Below are 23,293 nucleotides of genomic sequence, written 5' to 3' on the forward strand. Positions count from 1 at the left end.
GGTGTTACTGCAGCTACATACTGACACACAGAGTGGTGTTACTGCAGCTACATACTGACACACAGAGTGGTGTTACTGCAGCTACATACTGACACACAGAGTGGTGTTACTGCAGCTCCATACTGACACACAGAGTGGTGTTACTGCAGCTCCATACTGACACACAGAGTGGTGTTACTGCAGCTACATACTGACACACAGAGTGGTGTTACTGCAGCTCCATACTGACACACAGAGTGGTGTTACTGCAGCTCCATACTGACACACAGAGTGGTGTTACTGCAGCTCCATACTGACACACAGAGTGGTGTTACTGCAGCTCCATACTGACACACAGACAGGTGTTACTGCAGCTACATACTGACACACAGAGTGGTGTTACTGCAGCTCCATACTGACACACAGAGTGGTGTTACTGCAGCTCCATACTGACACACAGAGTGGTGTTACTGCAGCCCCATACTGACACACAGAGTGGTGTTACTGCAGCTCCATACTGACACACAGAGTGGTGTTACTGCAGCTCCATACTGACACACAGAGCGGTGTTACTGCAGCCCCATACTGACACACAGAGTGGTGTTACTGCAGCTCTATACTGACACACAGAGTGGTGTTACTGCAGCTCCATACTGACACACAGAGTGGTGTTACTGCAACTACAGGAAAAATACGACCCCAAAGATTCTCCTTCAGCTGACCAGAACCAGAACCAGAACAAGTCTTTCTGTTGTCATGTCTCCACTTCTCCTTCAGCTGACACAACATACACACAAATCATTTATCTGACTGGGCCAACCCCACCAGCACAGGAAAAATACGCATATCAACAGCATTTATCTGCAAAGCCCCAGAAGTTAGGAACTAGAGGGAACCCCCCTCTAGTGAACCCCCCTGAGTGAGTTGGAAATGCCCTCTAGTCAGGAGCAGGTAGGGAGAGTACATTCCTGAGCAATGGGAGGGGTGTGGCAGGCAGAGCCTGGGGTGACAGAGAGGGATCAGGAGAGGGGTTAGTCACAGGAAGGAAGTAGACTGAATCACATCATGACATAAAAGCAGGGGGAAGCCCTGCTAGCTGGTGACAACAGACACAGGCTGGGTCCCTAATGACTGCCTATGGGTGTAGACATAACAGGAGACATTAAGACAACAGGAGACATTAAGACAACAGGAGACATGAAGACAACAGGAGACATGAAGACACACAGGAGACATGAAGACATAACAGGAGACAGGAAGACAACAGGAGACATGAAGACAACAGGAGACATGAAGACAACAGGAGACATGAAGACATAACAGGAGACATGAAGACATAACAGGAGACATGAAGACATAACAGGAGACATGAAGACAACAGGACACATGAAGACAACAGGAGACATGAAGAAAACAGGAGACATGAAGACAACAGGAGACATGAAGACAACAGGAGACATGAAGACATAACAGGAGACATGAAGACATAACAGGAGACATTAAGACATAACAGGAGACATTAAGACAACAGGAGACATGAAGACATAACAGGAGACATTAAGACATAACAGGAGACATTAAGACAACAGGAGACATGAAGACAACAGGAGACATTAAGACAACAGGATACATTAAGACAACAGGAGACATGAAGACATATCAGGAGACATTAAGACAACAGGAGACATTAAGACAAACAGGAGACATTAACCTGTTGTGACTAGGGGGCAGTATTTTCATTTTTGGAAAAATAACATTCCCGTAGTAAACGGGATATTTTGTCAGGACAGGATGCTAGAATATGCGTATAATTGGGACAGCTTGGGATAGAAAACACTGTAACGTTTCCAAAACTGTAAAAGAAAAAATCCAATCCGGAAGTGCCTCATCTTTTGAAAACTCTGCGTTCCAATGCGTCCCTATTGAGCAGTGAATGGGCTATCAACCAGATTACTCTTTCTCCGTATTCCCCAAGGTATATAAACGTACTACTGCTGGCTGACTGACGCCTTTAGACGTAGTTTCACGCCTTTCTGTTGAAGAATAAGCGTAAGCGGCTACATGGTCACCTGACGGCTCTCAGAGTGATTCTCCCGTAAAATACAGAGGTAGCCATTTTTCCTCTCGCTCCTACTGAAAAACCAATTGTCCCGGTGGATTTATTATCGAATAGATATTTGAAAAACACCTTGAGGATTGATTAGAAACAACGTTTGCCATGTTTCAGTCGATATTATGGAGCTAATTTGGAATATTTTTCGGCGTTGTCGTGACCGCAATTTCCGGTCGATTTCTCAGCCAAACGTTAAGAACAAACGGAGCAATTTCGCCTACAAAAAAAATATTTTTGGAAAAAAGGATTAACAAAAGGCTAAGCTGTGTCTCAATATATTTCACTTGTGATTTTCATGAATAGGAATATTTTCTAGTAATATTTATGTCCGTTGCGTTATGCTAATTAGTGTCAGATGATGACAACGATCCCGTTCACGGGATGGGAGTTACAACAAGTTAAGACAACAGGAGACATTTATACAACAGAACAATATTCACTAGAGCTCTAATAAAGACCAGACAACTTAGATTAGAGACAGGAGTGGAGAGAGAGACACACAGAGAGAGAGCGAGAGAGACACACAGAGAGCGAGAGAGATATGCGTCAACAGCAACCTTGGGAAAATCCTCTGCATTATCATTAACAGCAGACTCGTACATTTCCTCAGTGAAAACAATGTACTGAGCAAATGTCAAATTGGCTTTTTACCAAATTACCGTACGACAGACCACGTATGCACAGCCTAATTGATAAACAAACAAACCAAAGGCTAAGTCTTCTCATGCTTTGTTGATTTCAAAAAAGCCTTCAACTCAATTTGATATGAGGGTCTTCTATACAAATTGATAGAAAGTGGTGTTGGGGGAAAAAACATATGACATTATAAAATCCATGTACACAAACAACAAGTGTGCGGTTAAAATAGGCAAAAAAAAGCACACACATTTCTTCCCACAGGGCCGTGGGGTGAGACAGGGATGCAGCTTGAGCCCCACCCTCTTCAACATACAGTGCCTTGCGAAAGTATTCGGCCCCCTTGAACTTTGCGACCTTTTGCCACATTTCAGGCTTCAAACATAAAGATATAAAACTGTATTTTTTTGTGAAGAATCAACAACAAGTGGGACACAATCATGAAGTGGAACGACATTTATTGGATATTTCAAACTTTTTTAACAAATCAAAAACTGAAAAATTGGGCGTGCAAAATTATTCAGCCCCTTTACTTTCAGTGCAGCAAACTCTCTCCAGAAGTTCAGTGAGGATCTCTGAATGATCCAATGTTGACCTAAATGACTAATGATGATAAATACAATCCACCTGTGTGTAATCAAGTTTCCGTATAAATGCACCTGCACTGTGATAGTCTCAGAGGTCCGTTAAAAGCGCAGAGAGCATCATGAAGAACAAGGAACACACCAGGCAGGTCCGAGATACTGTTGTGAAGAAGTTTAAAGCCGGATTTGGATACAAAAAGATTTCACAAGCTTTAAACATCCCAAGGAGCACTGTGCAAGCGATAATATTGAAATAGAAGGAGTATCAGACCACTGCAAATCTACCAAGACCTGGCCGTCCCTCTAAACTTTCAGCTCATACAAGGAGAAGACTGATCAGAGATGCAGCCAAGAGGCCCATGATCACTCTGGATAAACTGCAGAGATCTACAGCTGAGGTGGGAGACTCTGTCCATAGGACAACAATCAGTCGTATATTGCACAAATCTGGCCTTTATGGAAGTGGCAAGAAGAAAGCCATTTCTTAAAGATATCCATAAAAAGTGTCGTTTAAAGTTTGCCACAAGCCACCTGGGAGACACACCAAACATGTGGAAGAAGGTGCTCTGGTCAGATGAAACCAAAATTGAACTTTTTGGCAACAATGCAAAACGTTATGTTTGGCGTAAAAGCAACACAGCTGAACACACCATCCCCACTGTCAAACATGGTGGTGGCAGCATCATGGTTTGGGCCTGCTTTTCTTCAGCAGGGTCAGGGAAGATGGTTAAAATTGATGGGAAGATGGATGGAGCCAAATACAGGACCATTCTGGAAGAAAACCTGATGGAGTCTGCAAAAGACCTGAGACTGGGACGGAGATTTGTCTTCCAACAAGACAATGATCCAAAACATAAAGCAAAATCTACAATGGAATGGTTCAAAAATAAACATATCCAGGTGTTAGAATGGCCAAGTCAAAGTCCAGACCTGAATCCAATCGAGAATCTGTGGAAAGAACTGAAAACTGCTGTTCACAAATGCTCTCCATCCAACCTCACTGAGCTCGAGCTGTTTTGCAAGGAGGAATGGGAAAAAATTTCAGTCTCTCGATGTGCAAAACTGATAGAGACATACCCCAAGCGACTTACAGCTGTAATCGCAGCAAAAGGTGGCGCTACAAAGTATTAACTTAAGGGGGCTGAATAATTTTGCACGCCCAATTTTTCAGTTTTTGATTTGTTAAAAAAGTTTGAAATATCCAATAAATGTCGTTCCACTTCATGATTGTGTCCCACTTGTTGTTGATTCTTCACAAAAAAATACAGTTTTATATCTTTATGTTTGAAGCCTGAAATGTGGCAAAAGGTCGCAAAGTTCAAGGGGGCCGAATACTTTCGCAAGGCACTGTATATATACCAATAGACAGGGATGCAGCTTGAGCCCCACCCTCTTCAACATATATACATATCAATGAATTGACGAGGGCACTAGACAGGGATGCAGCTTGATCCCCACCCTCTTCAACATATATACATATCAATGAATTGACGAGGGCACTAGACAGGGATGCAGCTTGAGCCCCACCCTCTTCAACATATATATAACAATGAATTGACGAGGGTACTAGACAGGGATGCAGCTTGAGCCCCACCCTCTTCAACACATATATATATATATATATATATATATATATATATATATATATATATATATATATATATATATATATATATATATATATATATATATATACCAATGATTTGTCGAGGGCACTAGAACATTCCTCAACAGTTCTCTGTCCCAGTGAACAACCCCTGGATCCAGATGGAGATGTATTGGACCACTTATACTGACAAACAAACGAGGAGAGAGGGGAAGAGAGGAGAGAGAGGGGAAATGGAGGATAGGAGAGAGAGGAAATGGAGGAGAGGAGAGAGAGGGGAAATGGAGGAAAGGAGAGGGAGGTGAGGAGAGATGAGAAATGGAGGAGAGGGAGGAGAGGAGAGAGGAGAAATGGAGGAGAGGGAGGTTGGACTAAGGGGATGAGGGAGAATATAGAGGAGAGAGGAGAGGAGAGGAGAGGAGAGGAGAGGAGAGGAGAGGAGAGGAGAGGAGAGGATGAGAGAGAGAGGGAGGTTGGACTGAGGGGATGAGGGAGAACATAGAGGAGGTTGGTTGGAGAATGGCGCTGGGCTGTATTCATGTGTCAAGTTGCTGTGGATACAAGAGTATCTATAAAGGTGCAATGTGCAGAAATCACTCCGCCATTTCCTGGTTGATAAAATCCTAATTGTTCCCCTAATTTCAGTTTCTGTGCCAAAACAAACCAGTCTAGTGTAGAGAGTCATTGTACCATCTAAACCGCTGTGAAATATATTTTCAATAACCATAAAATATGATATTTTCAGCTGTTTTGAAGCTGGTGAACAAAACCGACAGTAAAAGACACAAAATACTAAACGTAAGAACGGGAAGCACAGGAATAGAGCACATAGAACAGATATAACACGTCTTAAGACTTTCAATGAGAATGACAGATCTATAACTCATATTGCTATGTGAATCTAGTCGGGTCGCCCAGAAAGGTTCCATATCGCAGCGTTAACGACCGAATCATTACCTGTAGTCGTCGCTGAGGCTGACACTGGTTTCCTCTTTACGGAGGCGGGACAGGACGGCTCCGCCCTCCAGCTGTAATCTAGCCAATCGGCTGTCCTCCAGGACGGTGCACATCACACCCCTGTACCTGGCAAGTAACACCTTGGCCTCCTGGGGGGTGGGGGGGGGTTAGTGTTTTATACACGTGTTGCAGCACAAGTCAATTAATGTGCTTTCTAAACTCTTCCACATACACCAAACACCCTTCCTAAACATCACCTGTCCTGTCATCCAACTCTACCTGACCACTCCATATTCAACTCTACCAGACCACTCCATTTCCTGTCCTCTAATTCAACTCTACCAGACCACTCCATTTCCTGTCCTCTAATTCAACTCTACCTGACCAATCCATTTCCTGTCCTGTAATTCAACTCTACCAGACCACTCCACTTCCTGTCCTGTAATTCAACTCTACCAGACCACTCCACTTCCTGTCCTGTAATTCAACGCTACCAGACCACTCCACTTCCTGTAATTCAACTCTACCTGACCACTTCATATTCAACTCTACCTGACCACTCCATTTCCTGTCCTGAAATTCAACTCTACAAGACCACTCCACTTCCTGTCCTGTAATTCAACTCTACCTGACCACTTCATATTCAACTCTACCTGACCAATCCATTTCCTGTCCTGAAATTCAACTCTACCAGACCACTCCATTTCCTGTCCTCTAATTCAACTCTACCTGACCAATCCATTTCCTGTCCTGTAATTCAACTCTACTTGACCACTCCACTTCCTGTCCTGTAATTCAACTCTACCAGACCACTCCACTTCCTGTCCTGTAATTCAACTCTACCAGACCACTCCACTTCCTGTCCTGTAATTCAACGCTACCAGACCACTCCACTTCCTGTCCTGTAATTCAACTCTACCTGACCACTTCATATTCAACTCTACCTGACCACTCCATTTCCTGTCCTGAAATTCAACTCTACCAGACCACTCCATTTCCTGTCCTGTAATTCAACTCTACCAGACCACTCCACTTCCTGCATTTCAACTCTACCTGACCAATCCATTTCCTGTCCTGTAATTCAACTCTACCTGACCACTTCATATTCAACTCTACCTGACCAATCCATTTCCTGTCCTGTAATTCAACTCTACCAGACCACTCCATTTCCTGTCCTGTACTCCCACTCTACCAGACCACTCCATTTCCTGTCCTGTAAGTCAACTCTACCAGTCTCCTACAGCCTCAATACAACACACGTCATATCCTTCCTAAACATGTCTTCTACAGCCTCAACACACGTCATATACCTCCTAGACATGTCTTCTACAGCCTCAACACACATCATATCCCTCCTAGACATGTCTCCTACAGCCTCAACACACCACAGGACAGTAGACTACAGACTAATGTATATTAACATGGTAGTTACCTCAGCGGTAGCTGGCAGGACAGCAGACTACAGACTAATGTATATTAACACGGTAGTTACCTCAGCGGTAGCTGGCAGGACTGTAGACTACAGACTATATTAACACGGTAGTTACCTCAGCGGTAGCTGGCAAGACTGTAGACTACAGACTATATTAACACGGTAGTTACCTCAGCGGTAGCTGGCAGGACAGTAGACTACAGACTATATTAACACGGTAGTTACCTCAGCGGTAGCTGGCAGGACTGTAGACTACAGACTATATTAACACGGTAGTTACCTCAGCGGTAGCTGGCAGGACTGTAGACTACAGACTATATTAACACGGTAGTTACCTCAGCGGTAGCTGGCAGGACAGTAGACTACAGACTATATTAACACGGTAGTTACCTCAGCGGTAGCTGGCAGGACAGTAGACTACAGACTATATTAACACGGTAGTTACCTCAGCGGTAGCTGGCAGGACAGTAGACTCCAGACCTGTGATGGTACTCTGCAGAAGGTTGACAGCGTCCTCACAGTGACTGGTTAGCTGTTCCACTCTCTGAAAAACCACCGCCAAAACAGAGACACACAGACACACTGTTCAACCACATGAAAGACAACTATACAAAGACCGAGAGACACACAGTCAGATAACTAAGCGCAGACAACTTTAGTCATCTCCGGTAAGACACTCACAGCAGCACGTGGTTGCCATGGCGCCGTAAAGCAGCCTAAACAGAGAGTTCTGGAAAGTTGGACATATTTTGATTGATTTTGTTTTTGATAAGTCATTGATTTGATTGGATATATCCGGTTGTTTTTACAGGAGTTGCAGGTCTGACGGCAGGATGACTTGTCCGGGTTTGGCTAGCTAGCTACCTGGCTAACGTTTGATGTATCTCAGCACTGACGGCAGGTCCGGTTTGGCTAGCTAGCTACCTGGCTAACGTTTGATGTATCTCAGCACTGACGACAGGTTGACTTGTCCGGTTTGGCTAGCTAGCTACCTGGCTAACGTTTGATGTATCTCAGCACTGACGGCAGGTCGGGTTTGGCTAGCTAGCTACCTGGCTAACGTTTGATGTATCTCAGCACTGACGGCAGGTTGACTTGTCCGGGTTTGGCTAGCTAGCTACCTGGCTAACGTTTGATGTATCTCAGCACTGACGGCAGGTTGACTTGTCCGGTTTGGCTAGCTAGCTACCTGGCTAACGTTTGATGTATCTCAGCACTGACGGCAGGTCCGGTTTGGCTAGCTAGCTACCTGGCTAACGTTTGATGTATCTCAGCACTGACGGCAGGTTGACTTGTCCGGTTTGGCTAGCTAGCTACCTGGCTAACGTTTGATGTATCTCAGCACTGACGGCAGGTCGGGTTTGGCTAGCTAGCTACCTGGCTAACGTTTGATGTATCTCAGCACTGACGGCAGGTCGGGTTTGGCTAGCTAGCTACCTGGCTAACGTTTGATGTATCTCAGCACTGACGGCAGGTTGACTTGTCCGGTTTGGCTAGCTAGCTAGCTGGCTAACGTTTGATGTATCTCAGCACTGACGGCAGGTCGGGTTTGGCTAGCTAGCTACCTGGCTAACGTTTGATGTATCTCAGCACTGACGGCAGGTTGACTTGTCCGGTTTGGCTAGCTAGCTAGCTGGCTAACGTTTGATGTATCTCAGCACTGACGGCAGGTCAGGTTTGGCTAGCTAGCTACCTGGCTAACGTTTGATGTATCTCAGCACAGACGGCAGGTTGACTTGTCCGGGTTTGGCTAGCTAGCTACCTGGCTAACGTTTGATGTATCTCAGCACTGACGGCAGGTTGACCTGTCCGGTTTGGCTAGCTAGCTACCTGGCTAACGTTTGATGTATCTCAGCACTGACGGCAGGTTGACCTGTCCGGTTTGGCTAGCTAGCTACCTGGCTAACGTTTGATGTATCTCAGCACTGATGGCAGGTTGACTTGTTCGGGTTGGCTAGCTAGCTACCTGGCTAACGTTTGATGTATCTCAGCACTGACGGCAGGTTGACCTGTCCGGTTTGGCTAGCTAGCTACCTGGCTAACGTTTGATGTATCTCAGCACTGATGGTAGGTTGACTTGTCCGGTTTGGCTAGCTAGCTACCTGGCTAACGTTTGATGTATCTCAGCACTGACGACAGTTTGACTTGTCCGGTTTGGCTAGCTAGCTACCTGGCTAACGTTTGATGCATCTCAGCACCGGCTGCTTGTTGATCAATGAGACCTGACTGCATTGTGTAAATGTCAGAGAGCTCGTAGTGAGGGTGACTACTGCTCTGGACTGATGTGTGGTGGGCTGTTGGCGCTGAAGAGCAGCATCAGAGGGAGCACCTACGTGGGTGATACACGTTAGATGTGGAGGTATGAAGTCCAGGCTACAGAGAGGATGAGCTGAGGAAGATAGCAGGGTCAGCAAGCCATCTCCATCACCTGGCTTCAACATCACCTATTTTCATCATCACCTAGCATCACCATCACCATCACCTGGCTTCACCATCGCCTGGCTTCACCATCACCTGGCTTCAACATCATCTGGTCTCACCATCACCTGGCTTCACCATCGCCTGGCTTCACCATCACCTGGCTTCAACATCACCTGGTCTCACCATCACCTGGCTTCACCATCACCATCACCTGGCTTCACCATCACCTGGCTTCACCATCACCTGGCTTCACCATCACCATCACCTGGCTTCACCATCACCTGGCTTCACCATCACCTAGCTTCACCATCACCTAGCTTCACCATCACCTGGCTTCACCATCATCTATCTTCATCATCACCTGGCTTCACCATCACCTGGCTTCATCATCACCATCACCTGGCTTCACCATCACCTAGCTTCACCATCACCTGGCTTCACCATCATCTATCTTCATCATCACCTGGCTTCACCATCACCTGGCTTCATCATCACCATCACCTGGCTTCACCATCACCTAGCTTCACCATCACCTGGCTTCACCATCACCTGGTCTCACCATCACCTAGCTTCACCACCACCTGGCTTCACCATCACCTGGCTTCACCATAATCTATCTTCACCATCACCTGGCTTCACCATCACCTGGCTTCACCATCACCTGGCTTCACCATCACCTGGCTTCACCATCACCTGGCTTCACCATCACCTGGCTTCACCATCACCTGGTCTCACCATCACCTAGCTTCACCATCACCTGGCTTCACCATCACCTGGTCTCACCATCACCTAGCATCACCATCACCTGGCTATACCATCACCATCACCTAGCTTCAACATCATCTGACTTTAACCATCACCTGGTCTCACCATCACCTGGCTTCACCATCACCTAGCTTCACCATCACCTGGCTTCACCATCACCTGGCTTCACCATCACCTAGCTTCACCATCACCTAGCTTCACCATCACCTGGCTTCACCATCATCTATCTTCATCATCACCTGGCTTCACCATCACCTAGCATCACCATCACCTAGCTTCATCATCACCATCACCTAGCCTCACCATCACCTAGCTTCATCATCACCTAGCTTCACCATCACCTGGCTTCACCATCACCATCACCTAGCTTCACCATCACCTGACTTCACCATCACCTGGTCTCACCATCACCTAGCTTCACCATCACCTGGCTTCACCATCACCTGGTCTCACCATCACCTAGCTTCACCATCACCTAGCTTCACCATCACCTAGCATCACCATCACCAGGCCTCACCATCACCTAGCATCACCATCACCTGGTCTCAACATCACCAGGCTTCACCATCACCTGGCTTCACCATCACCTAGCTTCACCATCACCTGGCTTCACCACCCCCTAGCATCACCATCACCTATCTTCATCATCACCATCACCTAGCCTCACCATCACCTAGCTTCACCATCACCTAGCTTCACCATCACCTGGCTTCACCATCACCATCACCTAGCTTCACCATCACCTAGCTTCATCATCACCTAGCATCACCATCACCTATCTTCATCATCACCTAGCCTCACCATCACCTAGCTTCACCATCACCTAGCTTCACCATCACCTGGCTTCACCATCACCATCACCTAGCTTCACCATCACCTGACTTCACCATCACCTGGTCTCACCATCCCCTAGCATCACCATCACCTAGCTTCACCATCACCTAGCTTCACCATCACCTAGAATCACCAGGCCTCACCATCACCTAGCTTCACCATCACCTGGTCTCACCATCACCAGGCTTCACCATCACCTGGCTTCACCATCAACATCATATCTCACCGTTCTGAAGCAGACCCAGGCGCTGTGTGAAAAGGGGAAGGATCCATCAAACTCAGTAGGCAGCTGAGACACCTCCACATGTTTATAGAGAGACTTCAGAGAGGTCAACAACTCCACCTGGATAGAAAGGGGAGAAATAGGAGGAGGGGGAGAGGGAGAGAGAGAGAAAGAGAGAGAGAGAGAAGAGAAGAGAAGAGAAGAGAAGAGAAGAGAAGAGAAGAGAAGAGAAGAGAAGAGAAGAGAAGAGAAGAGAAGAGAAGAGAAGAGAAGAGAAGAGAAGAGAAGAGAAGAGAGAGAGAGAGAGAGAGAGAGAGAGAGAGAGGGGACATATAGTAGGAGGGGAGAGATAGGAGGAGGAGGAGAGAGAGAGAGAGAGAGAGACAGGAGGAGGAGGGGAGAGAGAGGAGTGAGAGAGACAGAGGGAGGGAGGGAGATAAAGAGGGGAGAGAGAGAGGAGAGGGGGGAGAGGTGTGAGAGAGACAGAGGGAGGGAGAGAGAGGAGATATTTAGGACAATACCACCACACCACTAGCAGCAGCAAACCAATGAAGGTTTGTAACAAGACAACAACTCAATACTCAATACATTACAACAGCCCCTCAACACTCTGCCAGACAGAACTCAATACATTACAACAGCCCCTCAACACTCTGCCAGACAGATCTCAATACATTACAACAGCCCCTCAACACTCTGCCAGACAGATCTCAATACATTACAACAGCCCCTCAACACTCTGCCAGACAGATCTCAATACATTACAACAGCCCCTCAACACTCTGCCAGACAGAACGCAATACATTACAACAGCCCCTCAACACTCTGCCAGACAGAACTCAATACTAAATACATTACAACAGCCCCTCAACACTCTGCCAGACAGAACTCAATACATTACAACAGCCCCTCAACACTCTGCCAGACAGAACTCAATACATTACAACAGCCCCTCAACACTCTGCCAGACAGAACTCAATACATTACAACAGCCCCTCAACACTCTGCCAGACAGATCTCAATACATAACAACAGCCCCTCAACACTCTGCCAGACAGAACTCAATACATTACAACAGCCCCTCAACACTCTGCCAGACAGAACTCAATACATTACAACAGCCCCTCAACACTCTGCCAGACAGATCTCAATACATTACAACAGCCCCTCAACACTCTGCCAGACAGAACTCAATACATAACAACAGCCCCTCAACACTCTGCCAGACAGAACTCAATACATAACAACAGCCCCTCAACACTCTGCCAGACAGAACTCAATACATTACAACACCCCCACAACACTCAATACTAAACACATTACAACAGCCCTCAACACTCTGCCAGACAGAGCTCAATACTAAATACATTACAACAGCCCTCAACACTCTGCCAGACAGAACTCAATACTAAATACATTACAACAGCCCCTCAACACTCTGCCAGACAGAACTCAATACTAAATACATTACAACAGCCCCTCAACACTCTGCCAGACAGAACTCAATACTAAATACATTACAACAGCCCATCAACACTCTGCCAGACAGAACTCAATACATTACAACAGCCCATCAACACTCTGCCAGACAGAACTGAATACATTACAACAGCCCCTCAACACTCTGCCAGACAGAAATCAATACATTACAACAGCCCATCAACACTCTGCCAGACAGATCTCAATACATTACAACAGCCCCTCAACACTCTGCCAGACAGAACTCAATACTAAACACATTACAACAGCCCCTCAACACTCTGCCAGACAGAACTCAATACATTACAACAGCCCCTCAACACTCTGCCAGACAGAACTCAATACATTACAACAGCCCCTCAACACTCTGCCAGACAGAACTCAATACATTACAACAGCCCCTCAACACTCTGCCAGACAGAACGCAATACATTACAACAGCCCCTCAACACTCTGCCAGACAGAACTCAATACTAAATACATTACAACAGCCCCTCAACACTCTGCCAGACAGATCTCAATACATTACAACAGCCCCTCAACACTCTGCCAGACAGAACGCAATACATTACAACAGCCCCTCAACACTCTGCCAGACAGAACTCAATACATTACAACAGCCCCTCAACACTCTGCCAGACAGAACTCAATACATTACAACAGCCCCTCAACACTCTGCCAGACAGAACTCAATACATTACAACAGCCCCTCAACACTCTGCCAGACAGAACTCAATACATTACAACAGCCCCTCAACACTCTGCCAGACAGAACTCAATACATTACAACAGCCCCTCAACACTCTGCCAGACAGAACTCAATACATTACAACAGCCCCTCAACACTCTGCCAGACAGAACTCAATACATTACAACAGCCCCTCAACACTCTGCCAGACAGATCTCAATACATTACAACAGCCCCTCAACACTCTGCCAGACAGATCTCAATACATTACAACAGCCCCTCAACACTCTGCCAGACAGAACTCAATACATTACAACAGCCCCTCAACACTCTGCCAGACAGAACTCAATACTAAATACATTACAACAGCCCCTCAACACTCTGCCAGACAGAACTCAATACATTACAACAGCCCCTCAACACTCTGCCAGACAGAACTCAATACATTACAACAGCCCCTCAACACTCTGCCAGACAGAACTCAATACATTACAACAGCCCCTCAACACTCTGCCAGACAGAACTCAATACATAACAACAGCCCCTCAACACTCTGCCAGACAGAACTCAATACATTACAACAGCCCCTCAACACTCTGCCAGACAGAACTCAATACATTACAACAGCCCCTCAACACTCTGCCAGACAGATCTCAATACATTACAACAGCCCCTCAACACTCTGCCAGACAGAACTCAATACATAACAACAGCCCCTCAACACTCTGCCAGACAGAACTCAATACATAACAACAGCCCCTCAACACTCTGCCAGACAGAACTCAATACATTACAACACCCCCACAACACTCAATACTAAACACATTACAACAGCCCTCAACACTCTGCCAGACAGAACTCAATACTAAATACATTACAACAGCCCTCAACACTCTGCCAGACAGAACTCAATACATTACAACAGCCCCTCAACACTCTGCCAGACAGAACTCAATACTAAATACATTACAACAGCCCCTCAACAATCTGCCAGACAGAACTCAATACTAAATACATTACAACAGCCCATCAACACTCTGCCAGACAGAAATCAATACATTACAACAGCCCATCAACACTCTGCCAGACAGATCTCAATACATTACAACAGCCCCTCAACACTCTGCCAGACAGATCTCAATACATTACAACAGCCCCTCAACACTCTGCCAGACAGAACTCAATACATTACAACAGCCCCTCAACACTCTGCCAGACAGAACTCAATACTAAACACATTACAACAGCCCCTCAACACTCTGCCAGACAGAACTCAATACATTACAACAGCCCCTCAACACTCTGCCAGACAGATCTCAATACATTACAACAGCCCCTCAACACTCTGCCAGACAGATCTCAATACATTACAACAGCCCCTCAACACTCTGCCAGACAGAACTCAATACATTACAACAGCCCCTCAACACTCTGCCAGACAGAACTCAATACTAAATACATTACAACAGCCCCTCAACACTCTGCCAGACAGAACTCAATACATTACAACAGCCCCTCAACACTCTGCCAGACAGAACTCAATACATTACAACAGCCCCTCAACACTCTGCCAGACAGAACTCAATACATTACAACAGCCCCTCAACACTCTGCCAGACAGAACTCAATACATAACAACAGCCCCTCAACACTCTGCCAGACAGAACTCAATACATTACAACAGCCCCTCAACACTCTGCCAGACAGAACTCAATACATTACAACAGCCCCTCAACACTCTGCCAGACAGATCTCAATACATTACAACAGCCCCTCAACACTCTGCCAGACAGAACTCAATACATAACAACAGCCCCTCAACACTCTGCTAGACAGAACTCAATACATAACAACAGCCCCTCAACACTCTGCCAGACAGAACTCAATACATTACAACACCCCCACAACACTCAATACTAAACACATTACAACAGCCCTCAACACTCTGCCAGACAGAACTCAATACTAAATACATTACAACAGCCCTCAACACTCTGCCAGACAGAACTCAATACATTACAACAGCCCCTCAACACTCTGCCAGACAGAACTCAATACTAAATACATTACAACAGCCCCTCAACAATCTGCCAGACAGAACTCAATACTAAATACATTACAACAGCCCATCAACACTCTGCCAGACAGAAATCAATACATTACAACAGCCCATCAACACTCTGCCAGACAGATCTCAATACATTACAACAGCCCCTCAACACTCTGCCAGACAGATCTCAATACATTACAACAGCCCCTCAACACTCTGCCAGACAGAACTCAATACATTACAACAGCCCCTCAACACTCTGCCAGACAGAACTCAATACTAAACACATTACAACAGCCCCTCAACACTCTGCCAGACAGAACTCAATACATTACAACAGCCCCTCAACACTCTGCCAGACAGAACTCAATACATTACAACAGCCCCTCAACACTCTGCCAGACAGAACTCAATACATTACAACAGCCCCAGGCGTAGAACCAGGTCTCTGTGTGTTACCTGTACGGCTGAGGGTTTCTCCAGGCGTAGAACCAGGTCTCTCTGTGTTACCTGTACGGCTGAGGGTTTCTCCAGGCGTAGAACCAAGTCTGTGTGTTACCTGTACGGCTGAGGGTTTCTCCAGGCGTAGAACCAGGTCTCTGTGTGTTACCTGTACGGCTGAGGGTTTCTCCAGGCGTAGAACCAGGTCTCTGTGTTACCTGTACGGCTGAGGGTTTCTCCAGGTGTAGAACCAGGTCTCTGTGTTACCTGTACGGCTGAGGGTTTCTCCAGGTGTAGAACCAGGTCTCTGTGTTACCTGTACGGCTGAGGGTTTCTCCAGGTGTAGAACCAGGTCTCTGTGTGTTACCTGTACGGCTGAGGGTTTCTCCAGGCGTAGAACCAGGTCTCTCTGTGTGTTACCTGTACGGCTGAGGGTTTCTCCAGGTGTAGAACCAGGTCTCTGTGTTACCTGTACGGCTGAGGGTTTCTCTAGGCGTAGAACCAGGCCTCTGTGTTACCTGTACGGCTGAGGGTTTCTCCAGGCGTAGAACCAGGTCTCTATCAGCCAGTAACAGGACAGTGTAGATACAGCCGGGCAAAGCATCCTGTCAGGGAGAGAGAGACAGAGAACAAGAGACAGATCAGTAGAATAAAAGACAAGCAGGTGAAGCTGTCTAAACAACAGACAACATGGGTAGGTGTTGACAGATGAAGCTGTCTCAACGAGACAACATGGGTAGGAGTTGACAGATGAAGCTGTCTCAACGAGACAACATGGGTAGGAGTTGACAGGTGAAGCTGTCTCAACAACAGACAACATGGGTAGGAGTTGACAGGTGATGCTGTCTAGACAACAGACAACATGGGTAGGTGTTGACAGGTGAAGCTGTCTCAACAACAGACAACATGGGTATGAGTTGACAGATGAAGCTGTCTCAACGAGACAACATGGGTATGAGTTGACAGATGAAGCTGTCTCAACGAGACAACATGGGTAGGAGTTGACAGGCGAAGCTGTCTCAACAACAGACAACATGGGTAGGAGTTGACAGGTGATGCTGTCTCAACAACAGACAACATGGGTAGGAGTTGACAGGTGAAGCTGTCTCAACAACAGACAACATGGGTAGGAGTTGACAGGTGATGCTGTCTAGACAACAGACAACATGGGTAGGTGTTGACAGATGAAGCTGTCTAAACAACAAGACAACATGGGTATGAGTTGACAGGTGAAGCTGTCTAAACAACAGACAACATGGGTATGAGTTGACAGGTGAAGCTGTCTCAACAACAGAAAACATGGGTAGGAGATGACAGATGAAGCTGTCTCAATAACAGACAACATGGCAAGGTGTTGACAGGTGAAGCTGTCTCAATAACAGACAACATGGCTAGGTGTTGACAGGTGAAGCTGTCTCAATAACAGACAACATGGCTAGGTGTTGACAGGTGAAGCTGTCTCAATAACAGACAACATGGCTAGGTGTTGACAGGTGAAGCTGTCTCAATAACAGACAACATGGCTAGGTGTTGACAGGTGAAGCTGTCTCAATAACAGACAACATGGCTAGGTGTTGACAGGTGAAGCTGTCTCAATAACAGACAACATGGCTAGGTGTTGACAGGTGAAGCTGTCTCAATAACAGACAACATGGCTAGGTGTTGACAGGTGAAGCTGTCTCAATAACAGACAACATGGCTAGGTGTTGACAGGTGAAGATGTCTCAATAACAGACAACATGGCTAGGTGTTGACAGGTGAAGCTGTCTCAATAACAGACAACATGGCTAGGTGTTGACAGGTGAAGCTGTCTCAATAACAGACAACATGGCTAGGTGTTGACAGGTGAAGCTGTCTCAATAACAGACAACATGGCTAGGTGTTGACAGGTGAAGCTGTCTCAATAACAGACAACATGGCTAGGTGTTGACAGGTGAAGCTGTCTCAACAACAGACAACATGGCTAGGTGTTGACAGGTGAAGCTGTCTCAACAACAGACAACATGGCTAGGTGTTGACAGGTGAAGCTGTCTAAACAACAGACAACATGGCTAGGTGTTGACAGGTGAAGCTGTCTCAACAACAGACAACATGGCTAGGTGTTGACAGGTGAAGCTGTCTCAACAACAGACAACATGGCTAGGTGTTGACAGGTGAAGCTGTCTCAACAACAGACAACATGGCTAGGTGTTGACAGGTGAAGCTGTCTCAACAACAGACAACAATTGTATTTTTTATTTACTGACTGAATGACTGACTTGTAATCCACCTTGCTGAGGTCAGCCTGCTTCATTCACACACACACACACACACACACACAAATCCTTAGGAAGGGGGTCATGAATAGAATCCGTAACCTTGATAAACTAACTGTTTGTTCTGAGCAAACATCACCTCAGCAGAATCAAACTCCTACACACCCAGACTAACATGAACCCCCTCCACCCCCTCCTTCCTCTCTCCCTTAATGCAGATTGCAACATTAACCCCATCCACCCCCTCCTTCCTCTCTCCCTTAATGCAGATTGCTACATTAACCCCCACCACCCCCTCCTTCCTCTCTCCCTTAATGCAGATTGCTACATTAACCCCCACCACCCCCTCCTTCCTTCGCCCCCCCTTAATGCAGATTGCTACATTAACCCCCTCCACCCCCTCCTTCCTCTCTCCCTTAATGCAGATTGCTACATTAACCCCCACCACCCCCTCCTTCCTTCGCCCCCCTTAATGCAGATTGCTAAATGAACCCCCTCCACCCCCTCCTTCCTCTCCCCCTTAATGCAGATTGCAACATTAACCCCCTCCTTCCTCCCCCTTAATGCAGATTGCTACATTAACCCCCTCCACCCCCTCCTTCCTCCCCCTTGATGCAGATTGCTACATTAACCCCCTCCACCCCTCCTTCCTCCCCCTTAATGCAGATTGCTACATTAACCCCCTCCACTCCCTCCTTCCTCCCCCCTTAATGCAGATTGCTACATGAACCCCCTCCACCCCCTCCACCCTCTCCCCCTTAATGCAGATTGCTACATTAACCCCCCCCACCCCCTCCTTCCTCCCCCTTAATGCAGATTGCTACATTAACCCCCTCCACCCTCTCCCCCTTAATGCAGATTGCTACATTAACCCCCTCCACCCCTCCTTCCTCCCCCTTAATGCAGATTGCTACATGAACCCCCTCCACCCTCTCCCCCTTAATGCAGATTGCTACATTAACCCCCTCCACCCTCTCCCCCTTAATGCAGATTGCTACATTAACCCCCTCCACCCCTCCTTCCTCCCCCTTAATGCAGATTGCTACATTAACCCCCTCCACCCCCTCCTTCCTCCCCCTTAATGCAGATTGCTACATTAACCCCCTCCACCTCTCCTTCCTCCCCCTTAATGCAGATTGCTACATTAACCCCCTCCACCCCCTCCCCCTTAATGCAGATTGCTACATTAACCCCCTCCACCCCCTCCTTCCTCCCCCTTAATGCAGATTGCTACATTAACCCCCTCCACCCCCTCCTTCCTCCCCCTTAATGCAGATTGCTACATTAATCCCCTCCTTCCTCCCCCTTAATGCAGATTGCTACATTAACCCCCTCCTTCCTCCCCCTTAATGCAGATTGCTACATTAACCCCCTCCACCCTCTCTCCCTTAATGCAGATTGCTACATTAACCCCCTCCACCCCTCCTTCCTCCCCCTTAATACAGATTGCTACATTAACCCCCTCCACCCCCTCCTTCCTCCCCCTTAATGCAGATTGCTACATTAACCCCCTCCACCCCCTCCTTCCTCCCCCCCTTAATGCAGATTGCTACAATAACCCCCTCCTTCCTCCCCCTTAATGCAGATTGCTACATTAACCCCCTTCACCCCCTCCTTCCTCCCCCTTAATGCAGATTGCTACATTAACCCCCTCCTTCCTCCCCCTTAATGCAGATTGCTACATTAACCCCCTCCACCCTCTCTCCCTTAATGCAGATTGCTACATTAACCCCCTCCACCCCTCCTTCCTCCCCCTTAATACAGATTGCTACATTAACCCCCTCCACCCCCTCCTTCCTCCCCCTTAATGCAGATTGCTACATTAACCCCCTCCACCCCCTCCTTCCTCCCCCCTTAATGCAGATTGCTACATTAACCCCCTCCACCCCTCCTTCCTCCCCCTTAATGCAGATTGCTACATTAACCCCCTCCACTCCCTCCTTCCTCCCCCCTTAATGCAGATTGCTACATTAACCCCCTCCACCCCCTCCACCCTCTCCCCCTTAATGCAGATTGCTACATTAACCCCCTCCACCCCCTCCACCCTCTCCCCCTTAATGCAGATTGCTACATTAACCCCCTCCACCCCCTCCTTCCTCCCCCTTAATGCAGATTGCTACATTAAACCCCTCCACCCCTCCTTCCTCCCCCTTAATGCAGATTGCTACATTAATCCCCTCCTTCCTCCCCCTTAATGCAGATTGCTACATTAACCCCCTCCTTACTCCCCCTTAATGCAGATTGCTACATTAACCCCCTCCACCCTCTCTCCCTTAATGCAGATTGCTACATTAACCCCCTCCACCCCTCCTTCCTCCCCCTTAATACAGATTGCTACATTAACCCCCTCCACCCCCTCCTTCCTCCCCCTTAATGCAGATTGCTACATTAACCCCCTCCACCCCCTCCTTCCTCCCCCCCTTAATGCAGATTGCTACAATAACCCCCTCCACCCCCTCCTTCCTCCCCCTTAATGCAGATTGCTACATTAACCCCCTCCACCCCCTCCTTCCTCCCCCTTAATGCAGATTGCTACATTAACCCCCTCCTTCCTCCCCCTTAATGCAGATTGCTACATTAACCCCCTCCACCCTCTCTCCCTTAATGCAGATTGCTACATTAACCCCCTCCACCCCTCCTTCCTCCCCCTTAATACAGATTGCTACATTAACCCCCTCCACCCCCTCCTTCCTCCCCCTTAATGCAGATTGCTACATTAACCCCCTCCACCCCTCCTTCCTCCCCCTTAATGCAGATTGCTATATTAACCCCCTCCTTCCTCCCCCTTAATGCAGATTGCTACATTAACCCCCTCCTTCCTCCCCCTTAATGCAGATTGCTACATTAACCCCCTCCACCCTCTCTCCCTTAATGCAGATTGCTACATTAACCCCCTCCACCCCTCCTTCCTCCCCCTTAATACAGATTGCTACATTAACCCCCTCCACCCCCTCCTTCCTCCCCCTTAATGCAGATTGCTACATTAACCCCCTCCACCCCCTCCTTCCTCCCCCCCTTAATGCAGATTGCTACATTAACCCCCTCAACCCCCTCCTTCCTCCCCCTTAATGCAGATTGCTACATTAACCCCCTCCACCCCCTCCTTCCTCCCCCTTAATGCAGATTGCTACATTAACCCCCTCCTTCCTCCCCCTTAATGCAGATTGCTACATTAACCCCCTCCACCCTCTCTCCCTTAATGCAGATTGCTACATTAACCCCCTCCACCCCCTCCTTCCTCCCCCTTAATGCAGATTGCTACATTAACCCCCTCCACCCCCTCCTTCCTCCCCCCCTTAATGCAGATTGCTACATTAACCCCCTCCACCCCCTCCTTCCTCCCCCTTAATGCAGATTGCTACATTAATCCCCTCCACCCCCTCCTTCCTCCCCCTTAATGCAGATTTCTACATTAATCCCCTCCACCCCCTCCTTCCTCCCCCTTAATGCAGATTGCTACATTAACCCCCTCCTTCCTCCCCCTTAATGCAGATTTCTACATTAACCCCCTCCACCCCCTCCTTCCTACCCCTTAATGCAGATTGCTACATTCACCCCCTCCTTCCTCCCCCTTAATGCAGATTGCTACATTAACCCCCTCCTTCCTCCCCCTTAATGCAGATTTCTACATTAACCCCCTCCACCCCCTCCTTCCTCCCCCTTAATGCAGATTGCTACATTAACCCCCTCCTTGCTCCCCCTTAATGCAGATTGCTACATTAACCCCCTCCACCCCCTCCTTCCTCCCCCTTAATGCAGATTGCTACATTAACCCCCTCCACCCCCTCCTTCCTACCCCTTAATGCAGATTGCTACATTAACCCCCTCCTTCCTCCCCCTTAATGCAGATTGCTACATTAACCCCCTCCACCCCCTCCTTCCTCCCCCTTAATGCAGATTTCTACATTAACCCCCTCCACCCCCTCCTTCCTCCCCCTTAATGCAGATTGCTACATTGCAGTGACTTCAGTGCAACAGGAAACATAATACTGTTTCTACCTCATTTGCCAACTGTCAAATTGTACAGTGGCTTTACGGCACCGAGTCAAATACCCCAAACAACCTGGTGTTCTGTGTGCCACGTTTACACTGATCTGGATACTGTTGTTATCTATTACCGACCTGTCAACATAACTAACACTGATCTGGAAACTGTTGTTATCTATTACCGACCTGTCAACATAACTAACACTGATCTGGAAACTGTTGTTATCTATTACCGACCTGTCAACATAACTAACACTGATCTGGATACTGTTGTTATCTATTACCGACCTGTCAACATAACTAACACTGATCTGGATACTGTAGTTATCTCAACATAACTAACACTGATCTGGATACTGTAGTTATCTCAACATAACTAACACTGATCTGGATACTGTTGTTATCTATTACCGACCTGTCAACATAACTAACACTGATCTGGATACTGTAGTTATCTATTACCGACCTGTCAACATAACTAACACTGATCTGGATACTGTAGTTATCTCAACATAACTAACACTGATCTGGATACTGTAGTTATCTATTACCGACCTGTCAACATAACTAACACTGATCTGGATACTGTTGTTATCTATTACCGACCTGTCAATATAACTAACACTGATCTGGATACTGTTGTTATCTATTACCGACCTGTCAACATAACTAACACTGATCTGGATACTGTTGTTGTCTATTACCGACCTGTCAACATAACTAACACTGATCTGGATACTGTTGTTATCTATTACCGACCTGTCAACATAACTAACACTGATCTGGATACTGTTGTTGTCTATTACCGACCTGTCAACATAACTAACACTGATCTGGATACTG

General features: G+C 47.1%; 1 protein-coding gene across 6 annotated transcripts in view; it reads right to left on the reverse strand.

The window, feature by feature from the left end:
* The window catches only part of plekhg4 (pleckstrin homology and RhoGEF domain containing G4), a 257,371-nt gene that overhangs the window by 109,818 nt on the left and 124,260 nt on the right, over positions 1–23,293 (reverse strand). For 5 of the 6 annotated variants that reach the window (XM_090223345.1, XM_090223344.1, XM_090223343.1 and 2 more), the window contains 4 exons: positions 16,727–16,813; positions 11,554–11,670; positions 7,753–7,851; positions 5,876–6,024 (listed from right to left, as the gene is read on the reverse strand). In XM_090223345.1, the coding sequence (XP_090079471.1) occupies positions 5,876–6,024; positions 7,753–7,851; positions 11,554–11,670; positions 16,727–16,813 (452 nt within the window). Of the gene's footprint in view, positions 1–5,875; positions 6,025–7,752; positions 7,852–11,553; positions 11,671–16,228; positions 16,576–16,726; positions 16,814–23,293 lie in introns of those variants that run through there. The other variant, XM_090223347.1, reaches the window with a different exon arrangement.

Source organism: Oncorhynchus mykiss, chromosome 26 (genome assembly GCF_057628025.1).
Source record: "Oncorhynchus mykiss isolate SJ-2025 chromosome 26, ASM5762802v1, whole genome shotgun sequence".
NCBI classification, from domain to species: Eukaryota; Metazoa; Chordata; class Actinopteri; order Salmoniformes; family Salmonidae; genus Oncorhynchus; species Oncorhynchus mykiss.